Raw genomic sequence first — 24,231 nt, 5'->3', positions numbered from 1 at the left:
CTGCAGTCAATTTCTGGCTTCTCTGGCCGCTTGATAGTTGTCTCTTTGTCGGTTGGTTGTTCCGAATCCAATAGCTGGTTACCATTTAGCAGTTATATTTTTAAAATACAGTCCTTGATCTAGTGGTTAAAAAAAAAAAAAATAATAAATCTTAAGGTCTTAGGGTTTAACATACAGCTTGTGTCATGTACCACTGCCATGGTTTAGAGTAAATGGAATGATGACCTAGTAAAAGAAAAGTCAACTCCTCCAGAGGTCTGATCCAGTCCAAAACGGCTGCTATACAATGCAAGACAGCACTGCGTTCCAAGATGCACTGGAATTTCTCTTGTCCTACTCAGAAACACACATCCAAATTCAGCTGGCGTAAGATTAAAAAGTTCCAGTTCAGATTTCTGAAGCAGTTACCACAGGGTGAATTCGATCAACAAGAGGTGGGAAGAGGAGAGAAAAATAAATCATGCACAAAGTGAAAATAAAACAAAAATCTAGTGGTTTTTTAAAAAAAAAAAAAATTAAGACAGCAATAGTGCTAAAGAAACTGCATTTGAAGAAATTGTTTTAAAAAAAGAACACGTGATTGGACTGAAGGGGACAGGCACGTCTGGTTTTCTACTCTCTTCCCAACCTCTGTCTTGGATATATTTCTGTCTGCAACACGGTGGACCCAATATTTTTTGAGCTGTATTTGGTGATCAAAGCATGTGGATACGGAGCTGTCGTTTAAAAGCTTACCCTCCCAGTGGGTCTCTTTGTCAGAGCCTTGTTTGCTCGATGTGCAGAAACTCCACTAGAGGAACCATCAGGGCCGTTCCTGCTTACCCTACGCACCTCTCCAATTTCAGAAGGGGACATAAATGACCGCTTCCCGTACCATCGCATTCAAAGCAGAAAGATCTTTCTTTCCTATCTGCTTAGCTCTCTAAGCAGTTGGGTAAGCTTCAGGAATAAAGTAGTATAGGTTATTTATGCCAAAGAGAATATATTAGCCCAGGAGTTCACGGAGGATTGGTGAAACGATCAAGATGTTCCAAGGATGAATGATCCATCAAACTGCGTGGACGACTAAGGTGAAGGTCAACTGGTGTCTAACCCCAGTGTGACAGGCACTTATTTCCACATGGTTGGACCTCATTAAAATTCAGTCTACAGGAAAACAAAACAAAACAAAAAACAAAACAGCAACACAGCTGGGTCACCAGTACCCTACAAAGTGCTTATGTCTCAACATAGCTTTCAGATCCCAGAAGGTCAATCAAACCCTGTTTGTCTCCATATGTAGTTCTCATAGATCGCCATCGCCCGTCACCAAGGGTTGCCATCAAGCAGAAGACGCGTCAGTCTTTGCAGGTGTAAACCTCTTCTCTCTGGGTGCATTGTTTGCATTCCACATAGCAGCACCACCGGACCTGGCACTGGCACGGACGGGTGACCACCCGGCTCTGCGTATTGTGCCCTCGCCCGCAGCAGATGCTGTCACAGTTCTTGTCTTTGTAACATTTCCTTCCCGAAGTCCCAGGAGAGTATCTACTCATCATACAGAAGCTCGGGGAATCGTCAATGTAGACAAGATCCGTAGTCCTTGGGATTTGATCACTGTGACCAGGGATGGACTTCTTGGGTGGGGAGATGTCTCCTTCCCCCGTGGCCTCGTTGGTAGTGCTGCCCACTTTGAGCGATGTCTCATATTTTTGCTTCAGCTGCTTCCCTATTTCATGGAATGGGGAGAGCTGCCTCCAGCACGTTCGGACAGTACAGGATCCAGATACGCCGTGGCATTTACAGGTTGTCTCCACTCCAGCTTTGATGACCTGCAGACACACACGGTCCCAAAAGAAAATCAGTTATGGGGGAAGAGATCAAGAGACAGAGAAAAAAAAACCAAAACATTTGCTAAAAGACACTCCTGGAACACAAAGTTGACGACAATACAAAAGCTATCTGTTGGAAGAGGACAGAAAACACACGCTACAGGAAATACTTGTTTCAGAAGGGTCCCAGTTTCCAGGAATATGACATTTACTTGCCAGAATATTGTTTTATTGGCTAGTTAATGGTACTAGTAAAGTGTACAAAGGCTGTCCAGTGGTGGCATTCATCTACGTAGACAGAGTTCTGAAGCTGTGGTGCAACTAAGAGATTAATACATATTTTAACACCTATTTATCTATTTTAATAGGAACAAGGAGATAAGATGTAACAAAAGTGGAAAGAGTTGGTTTAGTGGAGAGAAGAGGGAGAGTGCTGCTGTAACACACGCAAACACGCAGGTGGGGTGGCACATGCTCCAGAACACGAGCGTGGACAGTGGGAACACTCTCCACACCACCACACACAGGATACCACCTTAAACTCACACAGCTCCCAATTAGCAGCACAGGCTCAGTGGAAACATGGTTAAGCTGTGCTGTTTCCACCAGCAGCGACGAGGTACAGCATCCTACCCAGTTCACTTTGTGACCGAGGACAAACCTTCACGTAGCTAAATTTTATATATAAACTCAAGAACAACAGCCTGAATCGCCACCACCACCAAAACCATCAGCTCCAAAAGCATCCAGGTAGCTTCCGCCTCTCCAACCTGTGTTCAGAATCCTATTCTGGAGTGCGGCAGCACGTCCAAAAGGACCTGCCAATTTTTTTCTGCTAGCAACAAAGAAGCCTGCATGTGCTCTTAAAAAACAAAGAGCACCATTGCTTGCTGGCCAAACGCACGTTTTCATGCAGGGTAAAGCCCAAGGCTGCTTCAGCCTCCTCTGTGCCCTCCCTTTCTCTGAAAAATTAAGATGTGAAGAAATGGAAAACAGACCCCTGTGTGAAGGGTTCAGTAATTCCAGGTGCTTTAATGCAGCCCCCAGGATTTACTCTGTTGTGGCACCAGCTGTAGGCAGCTTGGAAGGGGAATCTGGCTTCTCACGCAGAGGGTTTCAAGGGGAAAACATGAAATCTGGGTTGATGCGGCAGTAAGACACGTCCATCCCAGTGGTTTCAGCCCTCAGCCCATCAGGCAGCAACCCCTGGGGACTACGACAGGGCTGGTGGCTGCAGGGAGGACTAGGGGAGCAGTCTTCAATTTTCAACCGGAGAAAAGATGTGGGGCAGTCACTCTGCAGGGAGATAAGGGGACTTTAAATTTTCAGTTCTGGCCATGGGAACAGACTCCCTGCACTAAAGGCTGCACCATCTGCCTCATCATGAGCAAGCAGGAGCTGCCCCATGTCAGGATGAGGAACCTCAACTGCTGCCTTGATGCTTTGGCAGCACCTCAGGGTGAGCAGATCTTGAGATTTGACCAGGCAAGACAGTGAGCAAGGCCACAAGCATTTACAAAAAGCCTGACCCAGAGGTGGAAAAAGCCACTTAGCTAAACACTGTGTAGGGATTCTGGTGAGGGGCTAAAGGGAAATGGGATCACACAGGCATTCAGGGGCTGCTGCGCCCAAGTGTTGTCTACACAAGCCACCATCCAGGAAGGAACAGGCTGCAAGGTCCCAGGCTAGCATAACTTCTATAATGTGTTGGCAGAACCTTCTATAAGGTGTTCTCAACTAGGATGGAAATGTATATTTTATTCTCTCCACAAAAAAAGCAGAGCACTTGTGACCAAGGTCTTCAAACTCAAGGTGGAAAAGAAAGGAAAGACACTTAAACCTTTGGAAACATGGATTATGTCCCCCCCACGCCAGGACTCTCATGTTAAGTTTTGTGCCTGCTTATGCCTCTTGACTGCAACTATCAATGGCAAGGCTTGGTTTCCATTCCTTTCTTAAATTATGTATTTTATTTTAATAGCCAAACACTTGCAGTGGGTTTTGTAACGAGATATTATGTTCATCTCAGATCCCTAAAATAGCCAAACACTTGCAGTGGGTTTTGTAATGAGATACTATGCTCATCTCACAGATCCCTAAAGGAAAAAAAAAAACTTGTTCAAGAGATCAGAAAGTAAATGCATATGTTTAATTTATTCCCAAAGCAAAAGAAAGTCAATCTCCATGCAGAAAGGTGTCCAGATCTTGCTTGGGGATAGCTTGCATGGGAATAGCTCTCTTCAGACCACCACAAAACATAAATACAGAAGGAAGAGCAGAGCCAGTGGCACCACGGTGTTCACCTACGAGATGGAGGGAACTGAAAGAGAAGGTTATCTTCGACAGAAAAAGCAGCACGGGAAGGAGAAGCAGTATCAGGAAGGGAAGAGAAGAAAGCAATGAAAGAATCAATAGTTATTTACCTTAGAGACAAAGGTGGTAAAGAGCCCCCCAGGTGCCGTAAAGGACCCCATACCCATAAACTGACTGATGCTAAGTAAAGGATCCTGTCCTTTTCAAATTAGACTGCAATAAAGATGCTTCATGGCACAAAAGCATATCCATCGCCTTATAAGTGTCATCTGAATGCTCTCCCCAACCTTCTCCAGAGATAGGTTTATGCTTGGGAATCCTCTGTGGGCAACATGAGAGCAGACATGTTATTTGGACAGTCACAGATAACCTGCATTTTGTCCACAGATTATAAACAGATAGTTATAGTTCTAGTTCTCCCCTCCTCTCCTTCCCCAAAAATAAGTTACGTTTTGATTTTAAACGGGTAAGGTATAACCACCCCTTAAAACAGCAAGTTAGAACAGAGTCTGTTTTATAGAGCTGCCTCCTGTCAAGGTGCTATTGAAAGTGCCCTTCCTTTGGGCATCTACAGTATCTGAAAAAGAAAAAAAAAATCTCCCCCCTCTGCCCATTATGGCATCTGCCGACATCACGGCCTCATGACAGCCGAGGACTGGCTCCAGTCTATTTCCTGACCATCCGGTTCTTAATTATTTGGCTGCAGGAGTCCTGCTGAGCACCATGTGCAAATGTGCAATAGGTCATGGACTCAGAATTGGGGTCTGGCCCAATCCTGATATTACAAAGACATTTTTAGAAAGACACTATGCATAATACTGCCTTCAGCAAAGCCTGGCCAATGGTCACACTTCATTCCTACGACAGCCAAGACCTTTTCAAATGCAATACAATAATACACAGTAGCATTCAAACAAGTGACGGGTTACAGAGAGAGATGTGTTACTGCTTTTAGTACTCAGCTGGGCCGGCTTGGTTAGAGGCTGTCACGCTTTGCATGCCAAAGTGTCTAGCCAACTCTGCAAGAAATCCCACAATGTTAGACAGGAGCGTACAGAACACATTTCAACACCGAGGGAAAAAAAAAAAGCCCTCACCCATACTGTCCCTCATGTAAAGTCACATTTCACTGGTTGCCCAGAAGTGAGAGCTGAGTTCATGTGAAACAAAGCTCCTATACCTGATTTCACGCCCAGACCATCAGCAAACTGGGCAAAATCGCTGAGATACTTGCAGAAGGGCTACACACTGCAGTCATTCATCAGTTCAGGCTTTTCTCAACCCTTCCACTTCCCCCAACCCATTCACATCTGTTCCACCTGGAAAAGGAGACAACCACCATTGTACAGGAGATGGGAAAGAAGAAACCAACAGGAATTGGCTCGGCTGGTAGATACGCTTCTGTGCACAGGCTTGGCTAGATTTAGAGCTGGTTGAACAAGGCATGGTCATGAAATGCAGGAAGGGAACCTGGACACGGGGCTGTTCTCATCAGGAGCCACCTCTCCAGAGCTCAGTGGGAGAGTTGACATTGCAGGTGCAGTATATCCAAGGCATCCACATGGGGCTGGTAGGTACAGCACAACACGTGTTGGAAATCCAGATCCTGATGGATTGGCAGCTAGCAGATGGCAGCAGACCTTCAGTCAGGAATAGGCCTGTAGGTTTAGGCACCTGAATCGCACCATCCAGCCAGGGTTGAACCTCACTGAGACAGACTTTTGAGTTTAAATGCTTACATCTGCGAAACACCTCTCAACTCCCATCTGACTCAGCGGAGCCAAAGCAGGCAAGGGATCCTGCAGTAAAGCAGACACCTGCACATGCTCAGCTGAACAGCTCCCCAGGCTCCACCAACTGTGCTGACCACATCTCCACTCACGAACAGGAGCCCAGGGACCTGGCTCACAGAGGCACCTCAGTTTAGATATCTTCAACTGTGAGCAGAATCCTACCCTCTGGGCAGAATTCAGGTGTCTAAATATCAGCACCTAGCATTATTTGAGGTACTGTAAAACATTGCACTTTGTCACCAGCTGCCCCTTCAGGAGCATAAAGGTCTCTCAAAGGGTACTAATGCATATGTTCAGGTAGATGAATCCTACTCTCCTTGTCTGTGCTTAAATAGCGATGAACAAAGCACCTAATGAATCCCAGTCTGTTTTTTTCCTGACCCACTTCTAGCTCCTTGTTAAGCCGTGGCTAGGACAGCTTAGGTGTCACACACTGGTGGACCAAAGCATAAAAGCTTTCCATTGTCCCTGTTCTCATGAACGCACCAGTTCATGAAATCCAGCACGTGGCTTTTCACATGGCCACTGTGCAAGTGTGGTGCATCCCAAGCGCTCCATAAACCTTCTCCTTGAAGGGCCGGGAAGGGCTCAAGAATGTTATGAGGCAGCTATAGTGAAAATCCTAGAAAAATTTCCTCCCCAGCCAGCCTCCTCCGCTGCTGTCAGTCACGATGCAGCTACTCAAGGCGATGCGTGATGGAGAACTGCTGCCTACGGGCCCCTAACCACCCACGAGCCAAAATCAATCTTGGCAAGGCCCTTCTGTTTCCCGTCTCGTTCCTCAGCTTCCACAAAGACCTTCCTCCTCTTGCTGCAGGCTCCTGTCAGAGACACTTAAATCCACTTCATTCCTCCAAGAAGCAAAGCAAGACTTATCCAAGTCAGCAGGTTGCTTGGAGCAGCGTTAGAGAAACCTCTCCTGGCTGGGCCCTGGGACAAATGGGTAAACGTCTAGGTCATGCTTTCAAACTGGAGGGGCTTCCAGGATTGAATAACTTAGCTTTTATTACCAATAAAGTCTAGGGTACACGAGGCAGAATAAGACTTTAACACAAGCTTATCATTTCAAGAGCCATAGGTAGCTCCTGTTTTCTTTTCAAGGCACACCACAGCTCAGAGCCTGATCTGCCTCCATCCCACATAAACTTGAACTTCTCTTGAACACACACGGCCTCACCACTTATTTAATAATCATATTTCATCTACACCATGGTAAGTCACCACACGCATGCTTCTAGCTCGTCACAGATGTGAAGCAAAATGTATTAGCTTAAATCCAAAGCACAAAACCTTTCATGCTCCCCACGGGCTAAACACCATAGCTACCGCACATCGGAGTCATAGTAACTCCGGAGTAACACCACAAGCGTGCATTTGAATCCTTATTGTGTTATATGCTGTAGAGAGCTTCTACCATGACAGCGAAGTTGAACAAAGACAATCAGTGGATCAGGGATAGCGTCACACATTGAAATCACGTCCTCCCACTTTCCTCTGAACAACCACCTGGTCTTGCAGTCTCACAAATAGGAGAGCCATTTGGGAGGAAAATAAAGCTCTTTGAGCAAATTAGTTCGTTTGACTTAGGCATACAAACTCCCATTGATCTTGTCATGAGAATACCAAATACTGACAAAGGCAAAAATGAGGAAAACAATTATGATAGAGCAAGACTGAACTGTCTTTATTGGTGCTTGCTGCTAAGATGAAATTAGATAGCGCTGCAGGACCGCCTGCCCAAATGGCTTTACAAGAGCCATAGGGAAAAGGGATCACAGCAGAGCATTGCTATGCAACATGTAATCCTTCCTCACAACAATGGTTTGCTACGAAGCTCAGACTAAGTGCCCCTGTAATGATCAGTCTCAGACATGCTGCAACACACAATTTCTCAGTGTTTTAGCTGAAACGCTGAGGACAGATTCCCATTCATTCCCAGCTGGGTCACGGGGCTCTGGCGGTGGTTTTCAGACAACTCTTGTCTGGGCAGCAGCAGTCCGAAGCGGACGCGCAGCCGTGGGAATTCCTCGGTTATAGCTCCGCTGTCGTCATGGCTGGTCTGCGGCTCCAAGGCTTCAAACCATTCGCTATGGTTTGGGGGAGAGGAAGGAGCAGATGAACCTCCTTAGAGTCAGCTCATCCAGGAAAAAGCCTGTCCTCGCTTTGTCTTACTTCAGAAAGGGCTTTGGGATGTTTCTTTACAAATCAAATCTCTTCCATCCTCTATGGACATATCCTCCTTCGATTTAAATAGGCTTAGTTATTCTCTCAGCTCAAGTATTGTTTGTTTGGACAGCAGCCATGGTCCCCATTTCTTCACAATGCCCAAACAACTAGAAGACCAGACTTGTCCCTTAACACTGGCCATTGACATTGGTTGAATTATAGAAATTTCACAGATTGTTAGAAGTTTTCTTTTCTTTTTCCTTCCCTTCTGTTTTTTCTTCTATCTTGTTAAAAAAAAAGCCCTTCTTTTGAGCCTGTTCTAAAACTGTTTTTTCAGAACAGTTTTCCCTTTCCACTACCCTTCCTTCTTTAAAAATATGAACACTCATTCTAGTGAAATAGGCATTAAAATATAAATACTTAAACATAGAATAACATAACCCTACTTAAATTGAGAACTTTAGAAGTATTTTTCCCCCCTTCAGTATTCCTAGTGTGCTTCACATGCTAAGAAAGCTCCACATAAACAACTAACTGCAATTACTTATGGGACACAGCAAGCAATTTTTTCCAGGGTGTTGATTTCCAGGCCTTAGAAAGACTTTCAGCCTGAAAGAAGGAGGGGAAAATCCAGAAAGCATGCTTATGCATTCCTACCTGTCATAACCTGGAGCAATTCATACTAGTGGTGGCCCTGCAAATTGATCTGTGCATACAAAAGCAAGAGCTAGTCTCAGAGAGGCTGCTATTTGCTAGGTTTGATTTGTACCTTGGTAAAAGTGTGATGCTAGATTTCTCCCTGCAAACACACCCCTAAAGAAACTGCCTAAATGATGCATTATGCCTCCTTTTTTTCCATGCACCAACTGTATCAGTAAGCTCATATGGATTTGTCTCGTCAAAAAGAGCAATTATTACACTTTTTGAGGGTGCAGAAGAACAGAGGGATTAGCATTTAAGCTTGCCTGTTCAACAAACTCTGGAGTTTGAGTGGAATCACGTTTGCTAGTAGGAACCACACTTTTTGAGGGTGCAGAAGAACAGAGGAATTAGCATTTAAGCTTGCCTGTTCAAACTCTGGAGTTTGACTGGAATCACGTTTGCTAGTAGGAACTTTATGAGACAGGATGGGCAGTGCTTGTGAACACTGTCTCTGCACCAGGAGACCAGGCTTCAAGTCTCTGCTTCGCCACACCTGTGTGTGACCTTTAGTAAGTCGCTTAATCTTTCTGGATCTCAATTTCCCCTCTGTAAAATGGAGATACAGAAATGAAGAGGGTGGTACACTCTGATAACATCTTATGTGATAGCTCATGAAGTTCCTGAAAGAGAACTTTACTGAAAGAGTGGTGAAACATTGGACCAGGCTGCCCAGGGAAGTGGTGGAGTCCCCATCCCTGGAGGTATTTAAAAGACGAGTAGATGAGGCGCTTAGGGACATGGTTTAGTGGACATGGTGGTGTTGGGTTGACAGTTGGACTCGATGATCTTAGAGGTCTTTTCCAACCTCAATGATTCTATGATTCTATGATTCCTCAGACAGAGGATAGCTGGGCAAACATCTACCTGATGTGGAGAGTCCATCTCCAGCGCAGGAGGCACACTCAGCCCTCGAGATAGACCCCTGCCAGCACCGCCTAAGGGGAAAAGCCATTCCTTGCATGGACTTCCAAAACAAGCAAGTCAACAGCAAGGAAAAGTCCACGCACCTCCCAGTATCCTCTCCAGAGCATCCCATATGGTTTCAGAGATGCAGGCATAACGTGCCTCAGGATGGGTCTGGACTTGAACCCTACAGCAACAAGGGTGACAAGGATCATTCAGAAACATGCATATAGTCTGCGCAGACCAAAATTTATGGGTCGATATTGTGCGAAAACAATTAAGGAAGCCTTGTGAAAGGAAACAGTTTTAAAGGGGGATAATTAGCTAAAGAGACACCTTTCTTGGGGGAGGAATTTTCTTGTTCTCCATATCTGCCCTCCCATAGTTTTGCACTAAACACTCTTGGCTCTCAAGGAGACTGTGATTATACCCCTGACTTCAGGGTCCTGAAGGCAAAGGCTTGCTTGTTCTCCTCCTTTTGGAAAGATAAAGGGAAAAGGGAATGAGAACATGACAATTTTTTTTTTCCTTGGGTAACAGCAGCCCCCTTTAATAGTGCCCCTTGGATCTGTAAGACATGCTTGACCAGACATACCTCTGGAAGAGGTCAGCACTCCTGGGATTAAGAAACTTAGCAACGCTCCAGAGAGGGAGTTGGAAAGTCATGTTTAATGATACTTTGCTGAGAAACTAGGCAAATTTAATTAAAACATCACTTACTCAAGCCCAGTGGAACTAATTGAGTGCTCTAATATTCCGACTTTTCATTAATGGGTTACAAAAGAGGGCTGCACTTGTGTGTACAAGTGGGGAAAAAAGGGGGGAGGATATAGAGAAGAGAGCTTTAGCAAGGCTGCCTGTGCTTCACTTAATATAACCAAGAAACTTCGTTGCTGGCAACAGAGCTTTAATACAGTTGACTTCTCTCACCACCACTGCCCCCCATCCCCTTGACACATACACACACCTCCCCGCCCCCCCAACACACACCCTCTCCACCCAAGACCCCTCTGAAAGAATAGCTGAATGAGCGAGAGTAGATTTGGCAAAGGAAGGGAAATTGCTTTTTTAATAAGTGGTCTATTCAGAGCTCCTACTTTTCAATAAAGAGAAGGCTGGAGAAGTCCTGGTCTAATTACCTCATCCCCACAGTAGACAAGCTCACCCTTTCATTAGCGATTGAGGTCATATCATATAACTTTGTGAGCCATCACGGGCACAACATGTTCAGTGATTATTTCATTGGTGGCGGCAAGATTACAGTCGGCCCATCAAGGTTGGAAAAAACAGAAGTAAAATAATAATTAAATGAGAAAGTTTACCGAGACACACTAAAACTAGGCGGAATAGGATAATGTCACCCTCACAGAAATACACAGATTGTTTGCTAGTGTGACACCATGGAGAAACTGCCGCGTTGACCAGGAGGGTATAGCATTGGTTGCCAAATCAGTTAATTAAGCACAGGTCCTTTTTTTGCTGGGTCTCAAGGGACTATTTATACACTTTGCCATGGTTGGGAGTAATTAGATGGGAAGGATTATGTTAAGAATCAGTGAGAGACCACCAAGCTTGTGCTACATCTTTAATAGATATTCCTCCACTCCCTCAGCGAACACACACGTGCACATCCATACATACACTGTAAGTACACCAACATAGGCTGGCACTGCAGCAAGCTCCCGTAGCAAAACAAAGTACTGGAAAAGAAAGTCTTTGTCCATTCTCAGCCCAGTCCAAAGCAGTCTGCAGTACACCAGCAAAGGTTTCGGTTCATGCATGTATGTCACTAATAGTCATAAAATCTGAGGTTTGGTTAGAGGAAAAACACAGCAGGTGCCGAGCAGGAATTCAGGAGAACTGGCTTCAATCTCCTGCTCCATCAACAGCTTGCTGCATAACCTTGGGAAAAGCATTCAGTTTGCATCTCAGCTCCTGCTCAAAATGGCCATAATCATCTTTTCGGAACTCACAGGGACATTTAACACATTAGAGGTCATAAGAGCATCTTAGTTATATGAGTGCTCCAGTTCAAAATCGTTCCGTTCCAAAATGGCACAGATCAAGGCTATCTGCACTCCTATATTGCCTTTGATTCACATCAAGTCAAATATGTATGAGATTGCCCAAAATTAATTAAAATTTTGGTTTTAATTAACCAAAAATTTTTGGTTAATTAAAAAATTAACCAAATTGCTTTGGTTAACCTAGATTAACCAAACTAGGTTAGTTCAAAGTGGCTATGGCAGTCTGAAACCACTAGGCTAGCATCTCTTGCTAGTCAGTGGTCAGAAAGTCTATAAGGCAGCAGTTAGTCGATGGGCAGCTTCTTTGGAGAAAGACAAGTAGAGGAAACATGTTGAGTTTCATATTTAACCCATACCTTCATCAAGTAAAATATCAATAAATTCAGCAAGGGAACCTAGTACTGCCTGCTGAGCAACTCTCATCCTCCACCAACGCTGCACTGGCAGTGGGACCAGGAGGAAAGAAGCAGATTGAACCTGATATTAATCTACACCCAGGTGTAAGCAATGCCAGAAACAACCATCAACCACACCAAGAAGTTCAATGCTCAGGCTCCAAATCAGTTTCAATAATTTGAAATCTTAAGCAAGCTTTGCAAGTGTTGACCTTGCAATTACAAAGCCGCCCTGGGTCCTCATCTCTGACTCGAACATCTCTTATCTTCTTAACGACACCGTATAGTGCCAACAGTTTAGGTCCACATATACTGACTATACAGACGTATGTTCTCCTGATCACGAAGCACCATCCTCCTAAAAGCTTCCTTCTCAACACGCAGTTCACTTGTTCTCTGCCTGGCCTCACGGTGCTGTTGTGAATCTGGTGGGCTGCTTGGCTTGCCTTTCAGCCAGACTAAGGTACAATTATTCTAGGAGCATAAACAGAGAAGTCATTTCAACTGCTGCTGCAAATAGGCAAGGAAAGCTGTCAGACAGCAATACCAACTCAACAGATACGGCGTGGGTGGACAAAAATAGGAACAACGGATCACTAACCTGCAGCAAAGGTCTTTGACTTGGATTGCCGTGAGGGCTCTCAGTGTCTGGACAACCGTCACAACTGTTACTCAGCCTTTTAGCTGCAGATATTACACTAGTGCTTAGAAATCGCTGCCAATGACCAGAGCCTGACCATGCCAAGTAAAGTGGAGGCAGAGGGTGCAAGAGAGTCCCTGACATCTCCCCTTCCCCTGGGAACTAACTCACAGTGGGATCAGGACAAGAAAGGGCAGGCAGAAAGGGGAGATTCACTCCCTCCAGCCCATCCTCGGAGTTTGTTTAGCTCAAAGTCACACAGTGTAGAGTAGAGATGACAAATAAGAACACCTAACCTAAATCCAAGACTGAGTCTCAGCCATATAGGCATCCTGACTGCAGCTACTGGGGTGGAGAGCACTGGGAGTTAGGTCAACTCCCTTGAGCAAGATTTTTAGCCCCACCACTGCTGGAGGGGAGATATTCATGGAGTTACAAGAACATGTCAATGGCACCTAAAGCCACAGCCTTGCAGGTTTTGATGAGATTGTATTATATGCCTCTGGAAAAGGAGGAGAGCAGGGACATCTCACAGCAATCTCCAGCATGAAATTACAGCCTCCATGGACCACCTTCTCCATTTCTAGTCTCACCTGCTACACAGCCAACTCCAAAGAGTTGGGACAAGCCCTTGGGAACAACCAACCAAGAGGATTAAAACAAATTTCATCACCCTGCAAAGCCTGTTTCACACGCCAAAGACTTACAACAGGAGTTCAGAGGCACTGAGCCTCTTAATCCAGAGGCAGAAAAGCTGTCAGCCAAAGCCAGACACCAGCTAAATCCAGGATATTTCTAATCCTGATCTCAGCGCTGTCTAGGAGCACCTGGTGGTGGGGAAAGGGGGAGACTTTTTGCTGGCCAGCACTCGCTGGTGGCATTCTCCAATGCCCCAACTCTGTCGCGAGGAATGACATTTTATGCATACGCACAGGAACAACTGAGCTGGGGTGGCGATTCCTAGAATGCACAACTGGCTGGGCTGCATTTGCCTGGGAAACTGGAGACCCAGGTCCCCCATCCCAGCCCCAACCCTCCATCCAATCACACGGACAATAACAAGGCTCAAAGGCTATTTATAACCTTACAGTATGTCCCCCTTCGAGGTTGGCGCAATGAAACACTGATCCTAGGCACCTGTGCTGGCCAATCTGTGGGATTTTCGTGTTCGAGCAACTCTAGGCTAGGTACGGCCAAGCAGATTACAGGAGAAGGTGGAAAGCCCCTTCCTTTCCCCTCTCTTGCTGGGATGACCCAGCAATTGCAGACATGTCCTTTACATCAGTCCTGCAGGGAGGCCCCCAGGCCGGAGGGTAAAGCCTCGTGGGAGGAACATGGGGTAAAGAGCAGAAAGCCTTCCAGCTGAGAGCATAAGGATGGGAAAAGGAAAAAAGAAAAAGAAGGAGGCACTATACACCCAAGCACTGTCAGCTGCGAACCCAGCAGCTCTAGGCAGAGTGGAAGGCTGCCGGCTGCCAAAAAAGAAGGGACTTTTAGGACGGAGGTCAGTCAGAGAGGAAAATCTCCACCCTGGTTCCCTGCCAGGTGTTTGTCTGGCCAGTTTTAAAGAAACCTGGCTATGGAGATGCTACACAGCCCATGTGCTACTGAACTACTGCAAGAAAAGCATCCCTCAACCTGTCTTGCAGCAGCGTAAATCCCTTCCTCCTTGTCCTACCTCATATAAGCCTGGAGAACCTGCCTTTCCAGCCCTTTGCAGTGTAAGACCCTCTCCTCCCTGTGGAAAGCCAGCAATCTTTCCCCCCAGCCCAAGTCTTCTAGACCTGGACAGTCCTGATTCTTTCCTTCTGGCTTCCCTCCGATAGTTTTGCACAACTCTTGAAGCACAGTGACAAAAACAGGGCCTAGTCACATAATTGAGACTTCAACCCTCCAGCAGAAGGATCCCTCCATGCGTTTTGCGTCCAACGCTCCTGTTTCCACACCCAAGTGCAGTACTTTATTGCCCCCACAAACCCCACAACGGCTTGAACTCCCACCCCAAGCAGTCTGCAACGCACCTTCATGCCCACAAGGTTATTGTGGAAGTCCACCCGGGCTCGCAGGTCCTTGTTGGGCTTCCTCCCCAGGAACTCCTTGACGAACTTGTTGCTGTATTTCAGGTTGTCGCCGCAGCCACCCCACTGCCAAGCCTCGCGGTTCTCCAGGTCGGGGGCCTCGTCACAGGTGCAACGCTCCATCCGCCCCGCGCTGCACGCCTTGGCCATGGCATGCGTCAGCCCCGCAGAGGAGATAGCGTACAAGAAGGCTGTCTCCTTAAAACCTGCAGGAGAGAGGAGGCAGCATTAATTGCAGCTGGAGCAAGGATTAAAAATAGAAAAAAAAAATGAGGAAATCGAGGCAAAACCCATTACGAGAAGAGTCTGAGCAACATCAAAGCATGCCAAGCTCTAGGCACATCACTGGTGGTGGAGAAGACACAGTGGAGAGCAAGGAGTGATGGACAGAGGTGGCATGAGCCAGGATTCAAGAATGCAAATGAAGTCTGGCCGGCTCTGTGGCTGTCGCTCTGCAGACAGTCCGTGCCTGACAATGGAAAGAGGTGAACAAGAGCTGGACAGGCCATGGAGGTACCATCACTGTGGTACAGCAATACTGCTACCAAGGAGACACCAAATAGCAGAAACCCAGCATAGACTTCCAGTCTGATCGTCGGGGTAGAAATCATGAGGGCTCCTTGTTCTTCTCTCTCTCCCCTGGAAAAACAATCACTGGGTCCTAACTGTTAACAAAAGGCACCTGAGGGCTGGGAAGCACACAATAGCCAGCCTGTCACCCAATGCAGCACCTCACCCAAATGCCTCAAAAAGCAGTTCACACCTCAAACCTTGCACACATCTCCATGCTCACCTGCAGGGATGCAACAGCATCCGCTCCCCCCCGCAGGTAAGCTGAGGCCCAGAGACACCCATGATTTTGGTCCAAATTATAAAAGCCAGAAATAAAAAGCAAACATGCCAGTATTTATAGCTCCTCGTTCTCCGGCTATGGAAGCTGTGAACGACTGCATATTTGAGATGCAATTCCAGAACAGCTTTGGATCCGACTCAAGAAATCCCCCACACAAAAATAACACAAGTGGATGGTGACAGTAGTGGATATATCTGTAAGCTGGTGTGTCAACCAAGGACATGCAGAGACACTGCCAGGTCATTTTTGGAACTGTTCCTTGGGAGGTTCATGGTAGTCCAAGCAAGCTCATGGGGTGCTACCCTGGCCCATCCCCAGAGCCTGCCTTCCCAAAGCACTCGCAGGTGCACGATGCTGAACTTCAGCAGTACACAGATGAAAATCCAGTCCAGAAGACTGAGGTTTGGTCATCCCAAGGGGGCTGACTCAAACCAGATCGTGGCAGGAATTGTCCGACCATTCTACTGCTTCACCTGGAAAAGAAGAGCAGGAACCTTTCCCTCACTGGAAGGAAGGTTAGAATGAAAAAAAAAATATCAACTCCACACTCGCTGGGGACACCATAAAGAGTGGTCAAGGTTGAGAAACCAAATTTGTTTCTTTTTTCCCTCCCTGAAAAGAGGAGACTATGTCCTCTGGCACTCCAGAAACATCTTCAGCATTGCAAACTCTCTCATTGAGAGTGGTGGGAGAACTCTTTACTTAATTCACACAACAAAAACTCATGGGTACGCAGACCACCGAACTCCTCTGGGTAGAAGATGCCTTCTGAGCAGCTTTCATCTTTTGTAGGCTAGTTCAGCTTCTTCTAGGTTTCTATGTTTCCTAGGTCGGACTGCCCACCCGCCTGTCAGAGGGATGCCACTGCTAGAGAGATATTCCCAAGCCTCCGTGCCCCTGGGTTGTAGAACTGGCCTCTTGCCACCGCTGCTACTTGTGCTATGAAACGGAGAGCTACCGGGGTGCTAACAGAAGGTCCTCGATGGAACAGGGCATGCAAACTCCCCTCTGAGAGTCTGAGACACTGCGACTGGCAGCAAACAGCCTGGATGTGGTCCAGTTTAGTAGGTAGCTCGGATCTACAACCTGCTTGAAGGCCTCCTGGGTTTAAAGCACTGAATTCAGAGTGGTTGTGAAATCTCAGCGGAAAGTCAGTGCCATGCAATCACAATGCATACCAGGTTTGTCAGAAAGCCAGGAGGAATGGTTCGTTTGCCAGGTTCTCCCCCTCCATCAGTCTCCCCATCAGCTTCAGCTCTGCTCCTCCCATTCTCCATCACCGAAAGCCTCACAAATTCCCGGTGCCCATCAGCACAGGTATCATCTCGCCAGCAGGCAGCTTCCAAGCAAGTCCATGTGACATTTGGTTCTGGCCAGATTTAAAGCCATCTCCGCCATGCACTACTTGATTGCACCAAGATATTTTGTAACAAGATAATGAGCTTTAAATCAACGCAGGCATTCTAACCCCCAGTTCATCGACAGCCTGCCATCCGCGGCTATCCAGTTTCAGCCATTTCCAAAATTGTTCGCGAGTATCCAAAGAGGATAACAAGTCCCTCAAACAATCCCTCGTTATTTTAAGAAACAGGCTGCATCAGCCCAAGTTGCAAACCAGCAGCCAGGCTGTTCTGGTGACCAAGTGTAAAAAAAATGGAGGGAGAAACTTTTCTTAAGCAAAATAGGGGGGGTTGCCTTTTTTTTCCCCTCTCTCTCCTTAAAAAGCTGCAGTGGTCCTGGAGGAGAGGAAACAAGCCCACAATGATGTATTTAAATAGCTGTCTTTTAGTGGGTGATACATGTACCCCTTTGCCCTGGGGTATCACTTGCTGCAATGCTGAACCAGGAACCAGCAGCTCCTGGAGAGGAGGGGAAAGATTTACAGGGCAGTGTGTTATGCCGCAGGAACAACATCTGAAGGATTTACAGCATCAGCGGAGAGCAGAGATGTTGCAGGGGCATAAAACATGGAAGAATGAGACAGCAGGCAGAGCCATGCAACCCTCAGAGCTACTATTTATTACACGGGGTCCTGACAAGGCGGAGGGGGGTGGGTTCTCGATGGTGTTTTAAGGCAACTCAACTTCAGGCTGCTTTGAAATACCCCTTGCCGAGGGCTGCCCACAGGGGCAGGCACATCTGAAGGAACAAGCTGTGGCCTCCAGGTGTCAGCATGAGAAAGTGCTTGGCTTTCCCAAGGCACCACTAATCCAGGGACTCCTCTGGCATGCGGGGATATTTTTAAATGTCTTGCAGCTCTGGCTGGACCTCTTGGGTTTCATAAGGACTTTCCTTGTTTCCACTGCAGTCAGTGACAGTGCATTAGTTAAGCCCCAGCGCTTCTGAATTACTCCTTCTTGCTAATTAGCGAGGGAGGGTGCTCTGCAAACCTCTGCTCTTATCTCTGAGCACATCGGACCCTGGGTTTCCACGTCCAGCTCCATTGCCGAGCGTGGGACTTTCTGGAAGTCACTAAAGACCTCGAGACCCATGCAAGCTATCTAAAATGGTCCTGCTGCATCGTTAGCTTCAGTCCAAAAATAAGAACTGGATTTTACTAGGACGGTGCAGGAAACTGGACTAGATGAGGTAGCACAAAGGAAGGAGAAAAATACCACCTGCTCCTTGAATACTCCCCTCTCAGCTTCTGTTCATCTCCACCTGTAGGGAAGGGGTGTGGGAATTACCCACCAGTCACATCCAGGGAGCTTTTCCCTGGGTAGAGCAGTAACAGGAGACACAAACATTTGCAGGTTTTGCCCTGCACTACGATAGGGCTCCCCTTGCCCCCCCTAACAGGACAGCACAGGACAGTCTGTTTTGCTTTATTTCCCTTAACAATGTATTTTCTCAATTTCTTTCCTGAAAAGCTGACATAATAAATAGGAAAAAAAAAATTAAAAGAAGAGGGGACAGCTTTGGGAACTTCAACACCTCCCCCTCCAGCAACAGCTCAACTTCCAGCAGAAGCGAGGAGCAACTGTAGCTACTGGCTGCAGACACATGCACAAACATCTCCAGGCTCCAGAGAGAGAAGCCATGGCCAGCAATGGGAGGCGGACGGGGGTTGCTTCGCTAGTACAAGCACATAAATTACTGCCATATAGTACATCCTCTGCCTGCTGTGCACTTTCATGGATGAACTGAGCCTGGCTTTATCTTTACCTTCTACGAGCTCTTTTTGGACCTCTGGGGACATGGTGACCCACCACTGGCAAAGGATGCACCAAGATGACTACTCCGCAAAGTGCCAGGGAAGCCGATGGGTGCAGGGGGTGCCGGCACCCCTGACCGAGGCTCCCCAGTCCGCTCACCTCTCTTTAGCAAGCTGGCCCGGTAGCGACCTTCGAGGGTGCAGTTCCAACGCTCAAAGCGAAACTGGTACTGGCACTCCAGCGCGCTCATGCTGATCGCCTCCATCAGGGTCTCGGCCACTCCGGGGTCCCGCCGGCACATCCTGCGCTGCTTCTTCTCCAGCTTCAGGCGGTCACAGACTTTGTAGTGGGCTTTGACGGCAGCTTCCTCCATTTCTGAGGTCAGAGGGAGGATGGTCAGGGGTTCATTCCCCGTCAGCCTGCAGAGGAACAGAGAGGTACAGCGGTGAGGACAAAAATACAGCCCATGGTAGAAATGGGGGCCGTGGTGGGATCGGTCTCTCCCCGGCTGAGCATCCGTGTGGACTTGCCGATGCCTGGGCAAGGATTGATTTCACAGCAAGGCGCTCTCTGCAGTGTGTGTGCAAGGTGGGAGCAAGAGGAGGGTAAGAAGCGATATTTGGATTTGTGTTCTCTACCAGCTCTCACAGAGCTTATTTGGACATAAGACCTTGGCAATCTCCACCCCAGGACTGTGTTGAAAACTGAAATAGGGAAGAAATAATTGAAGGTACCTAACTGCATGAACTTGGGAAACTAGCAAAAATACGAGAGCACTACAGTCACTCTCCTGTGCATAAACCAAAAAAAAGACGACCATTTTAGCACATCAAGCAGAGCCAGAACCAGCTTGGGAAGGGATAGAGGGTGATTCGTCCCACCAGACCCCAAGAGACACACTGAGAAAGCACGTACAGCCACCCTGCCCTCAGCAGAAGAGATCCTTACATAAAACCTAGCGAGGCACAGCCTGAAGCTCAAGAGCAAGATACACTTTTCAGACGATACTGCCAAAAGCTTTTACAAGGGAGAACAAGCTCAAAACCTAAAAAAATGACCTGAAGAAATACGTGTCCCATTGCTTTCTCCCCCCCCCTTCTCTGAGCACAAGGTCCTTGACTCGTACAATGTGCAACAAAAGAAGCCAGCGTACTGTTCCCGGTGTCAAGTGACGAGCTGCTGGAAAAGGACCAGGCTGGCATCGGCCCCGGGGAGCAGAGAGGCTGCAGGAACATCTGCTGGGCTCATGAGCGGTTTGTTGGCCGGGTTGCCCGCACCCCACTCTCCTGGCTCTGCCCTTTCCCGGCCAGGTGCCAGTCCACGCAGTCAATGGGAATCACTATGTAGGGTTTCGAGGGACCTGAAGACACATTTCCCCAGCCAAAAAGGAAGAATTGCTTAAAGCCAGAATTGAAAATATGCTGGAATGCTGCAATCCTGCACAGGCAAGGACGGGGATGGGTCACAGTCTCAGACATCCCCATCAGCGCAGGACCATCGGGGCAAATGGGGTGGTGGGCACGGGAAGGGAGCAGACGCTCACCCCCTTCACTGGATGCAGATGGATCCTAGAAACCCCTTAAAACCCCACCTGTCCTACAGGAGCAGTGGTTTGTTGTTTCTTTTTTTAATGAGGATTTCTCTCTAATCAGCGGGATGCATCGTGCCAGGAGTACAGTCCCAGAGGGCAAGCAGCTAGGATGCTTTAACTCCCAAACCTCCTCGCACAATGGGCACTAAATCCTGGCCTGAGCCACAGCCAGCAACATCCCATGTAGATCCAGCCATTACTGATGATTTAACGAGGTGAGAAAAAAATTGCTGGGTTTGGTAGCTTTTTGTTGGTTTTTTTTTATTTTTAGGGGAACAGATATAGGCAGGGAAATGTTCTCCTTCAGTTACCTTGAAAAGTGTTAGGATTTCAAGGAAGGAAAACTGCAATAGTAAAAATTAAGTCAGAGTGATTTGTGGAAAACATGGAAATGTAGTGTAGAATTTTCCCCCAAAATTCTGCCCCTCCAAAATGATGAACACACCCAAAAGGCCAAACAGCAAGCTCCGTCTGAAGCACTGACAAATGTTAACCCTTACAGTTTTGCTCTGTCTGGACTGGGACAGAGCATGGACTTACGCTTGACTGCTCCCCAAGGAGACAGGACATCACCCAGCCCTGGTGCCTCGTTAACCGAAGCTCTGAGCAGGCTTGTTCATGAGAAAGGTGGCTTGGTCTGAGCTTCACAGCAGTAAAGAAAATCTCCAGGACATTCGTTCCTGGCCTTCATCAATACTTCTGCTCTGAAGGTTCATTCCTGCAAGCTTTCACAGTTGGCGCAAGTGATATCCTCAGCTGGCAAAGGAGAGACGGAGGCATAAAAGCATTTTCTACAGCTCCCCCTCCCCAGTTTACCTTTCCAACTGAGCAGGTACTGTTCAGCTAAATGTTCTGGAAAACATAAGCTCCAAGTATCGTGTAGCAGATGGCTATCGCAGTGAGGAGGGATACAGGAATTGATCCTATGGCCAAGACTTCTGCAGAGCAATTGGTGATTTTGAACCCCTTCCCCACCCTCCCCCTTAGGCGCTTGGCTTTGCGATACTTCAAAGCGTAGTTGCTGATAGCACAGCCCAATTGCATGTCTCTCCAAAGTGGGTCCCAGTAAGAGTCACCTAAATAAAAATACAGTAAAGAGCCAGGGATAGGATTTGTGGTGTGCAACAATGCCAGAGGACAGGCTTCCAGCAGCCACTTAGAGCTAGTGGATGGAAAGTCCTGGGAAACAAGAGAAAAATTGAAGCATTAAATGGACCAGTTGTCAGCAATGTCCATTTTCACCGCTCTGTACAAAAGCCTTAGGTAGAAGTTCACCAGCTCCGATATCTGTGACAGATGGGCCACAGCCATGGTGAGCTGGGAAAAGCTGGGCCAGCATGCAGACACCCACTTCACCCCTTCCCAAGAGAACAACCCAAAGACAAGACACCAACGCGATGTTCTTATAGGGAAGGCAGAACACCACCTTTTTCCACCTCCTGTTTCCTGACCCAGCTCTTCCCTGCCCTCACCCATTACAGAAAAGGGGACAAGAACACCCAAACTGGTGAAAAACAAGTCTTACAATGCACACGCTGAGCAGAGACACGTCCATCGCTGCTTGGCTTATCGCTCGGACTAATTTCACTGGCTTTCAAACTGGTTTGAATCAGAGCAAAGCAAGTGAATTTGGAAAGCATCTCCAGAACAAGACAAGGAGTAAATTTAGGGGAAAGGGGCTTTTCCTAGCCAACAAGCAACGAAGCTCTTCCAGGTGAAGATGAAGACCTCCATGAGTGAGAGCAGCACACGTGCATGCACACGCACGTTTTCCCTCCCCAGCGCTGGACGCGTGCCCATTTCAGCAGGGGGGACCGATGCAGCAGCCTTAGCTCTGCACGCACGTTCCAGCAGCCTCGGGAAGAAGGGTGAGGTGGCACTTTTCAGAGCATGGCATCAATAATAAACAAGCACAGGCAGAGCCAGGGAGAGCTGGTGCCCCCACCTGAAATGCTGCCTTGGAGCTGCCACTGCATGGAACCTTTATAATCCTATAAAGCCCTTTTATGCAACCTAGGCTGAGTGAGGTCCCGTAAGGCAACGGTGTCAGAGTCGGATGCTTTCTCAGCTCCTCACAAAGACCGAGCTGTTCCTTCCAAGGAAATTTTTTGGGAAGGGGGCATGTTTTTTTATTTTATACACACCCAATCCACAACTGTTGCGATTAAACTGCCAGCCAGCACTCTGTGCAATTGTATTATTTTGGATCAAGGGGGCTAAGCACGAGATGAAGGTGTGTTTGTCCACTGGGAACCTGGAGAGAGACCAAACAGGTCATTGCACACAACCCAGGAAGCTTTAACTCCCTGGAAGTTAACTCTGGCCTCTATGAGAGCAATATGAATCTACAAAGTCAAGAGACTGTTTCTGCTTCAGACTTTGACCTAATCTTCTGTGCGCCTTGCCTGACTTCTGCTCTGAGTGGCACACTTGCACCGTCCAGACATCAGGAAGGACACAGTTGCTCAGTGCCGTACCCACCTAGCTGAGAGAAACCTTTGCAACATCACTTGCACTATTTTCCTTCCAAATCTCCTTCCAGTTCAATCCGTCACTAGTTTGAAGCCAGGAAACCAGAAGGTTTATTATCACCAGCTGTAAATAACAAGACCTATCTGGTTTGCACATACACTGCTGGTGGCGTTCGGCTGCCTTGGTTGTGCACTTCATGTCAAACATTGCTAATCGCTTTGCTCTCCTGGAGTTCAGACTCCAATCACCCAGACTTGGGAGAGATCCCAAACACAGCCCCTGCCACAGCACAACTCACACCGATAGCTCTGCAGCCAAGTTTTATCTGTAGCACCGTGGAATTATTGTCCTTCCAGAGAGGCAATTCAAGATGGGTCCTGCTTTCAGCTCATCTCGGAAGTCAAGAGTTTTTATTGCCTCATCAGCTCACTCTTTCATCAGTGTCCCTGAATTTTCCCTCATTTAACTGGGGATTTTCCTGATGAGAATTTGAGGGGGACGAGACAGAAGCAAGGCGCCTGCATAGGCCTGTGAGTGCACTCTCGGTTTTGACACGCTCAAGACTTTCCTTTGCAAGTGCCGCCAGAGATGCGAGCCAAGGTGAGCTGCTTTCCTGCGAGGAAACGCCTCTGACTATACCCGCCTGGAATAACAGACCTGCTGAAATATTGCATTCCTATCCCTGCGCTTCCTTCTCTGCCGGGAGATTTATCTTTGGTACATCTGTACAAAGACTGAATTGATTCTATTTTCACTTTTTACATTAATGTTTCTCCTGCAGTATTGCTACTCTTCCAATCCTTTTTCTTCCCTTTCCACCACTTCTTTCTTTTATTTAAGAATTTTAAAAAGATTCTGAAAAGTTGACAACTTGCACGTTAATGTTCTTCACTGCAATACCTAAATTAATGACTCCATAACTTGAGGAGCCAGACTGAGTTATGCTGGACGCCAGGCCTATATTATTTTTTGCATCCACCTCTCTCTCCCCAGCCATCACACTCCCACACTGTGAAGAAGCTTTCCTAAATTGGTCTACCATGGTCCCCCCATCCCACAAAGGATAATTGCTATTTGAAGTATAACAAGCCAAAAGACTAGTTATAAGGAAGAAATTTTTTTTACGCTGAGGGTGGTGAAGCACTGGCACAGGTTGCCCAGAGAGGTGGCGGATGCCCCATCCCTGGAAACATTCCAGGTCAGGTTGGACGGGGCTCTGAGCAACCTGATCTAGTTGAAGATGTCCCTGCACACGGCAGGGGGGTTGGACTAGATGGCCTTTAGAGGTCCCTTCCAACCCAAACTTTCTATGATTCTATGAAAAGTCCAAGA

The 24,231-nt window shown here is 47.3% G+C and overlaps 1 protein-coding gene across 1 annotated transcript; it reads right to left on the bottom strand.

The window, feature by feature from the left end:
* Positions 1 to 904: 904 nt before the first annotated feature.
* On the bottom strand, positions 905 to 19,258 carry WNT9A (Wnt family member 9A). Its single transcript, XM_009275958.1, has 3 exons — positions 18,996 to 19,258; positions 14,772 to 15,034; positions 905 to 1,811 (listed from the first exon to the last, which is right to left on the bottom strand). Exons 1-3 carry the CDS (start codon positions 19,207 to 19,209, stop codon positions 1,338 to 1,340), a joined length of 951 nt encoding a protein of 316 aa, XP_009274233.1. The 5' UTR covers positions 19,210 to 19,258; the 3' UTR covers positions 905 to 1,337.
* Positions 19,259 to 24,231: the final 4,973 nt, after the last annotated feature.

This window comes from Aptenodytes forsteri, unplaced genomic scaffold (assembly GCF_000699145.1).
Source record: "Aptenodytes forsteri isolate BGI_AS27 unplaced genomic scaffold, ASM69914v1 Scaffold80, whole genome shotgun sequence".
Taxonomy (NCBI): Eukaryota; Metazoa; Chordata; class Aves; order Sphenisciformes; family Spheniscidae; genus Aptenodytes; species Aptenodytes forsteri.
Note: the sequence above shows the minus strand (reverse complement) of the source record. Positions and strands in the feature narration are given on the sequence as shown.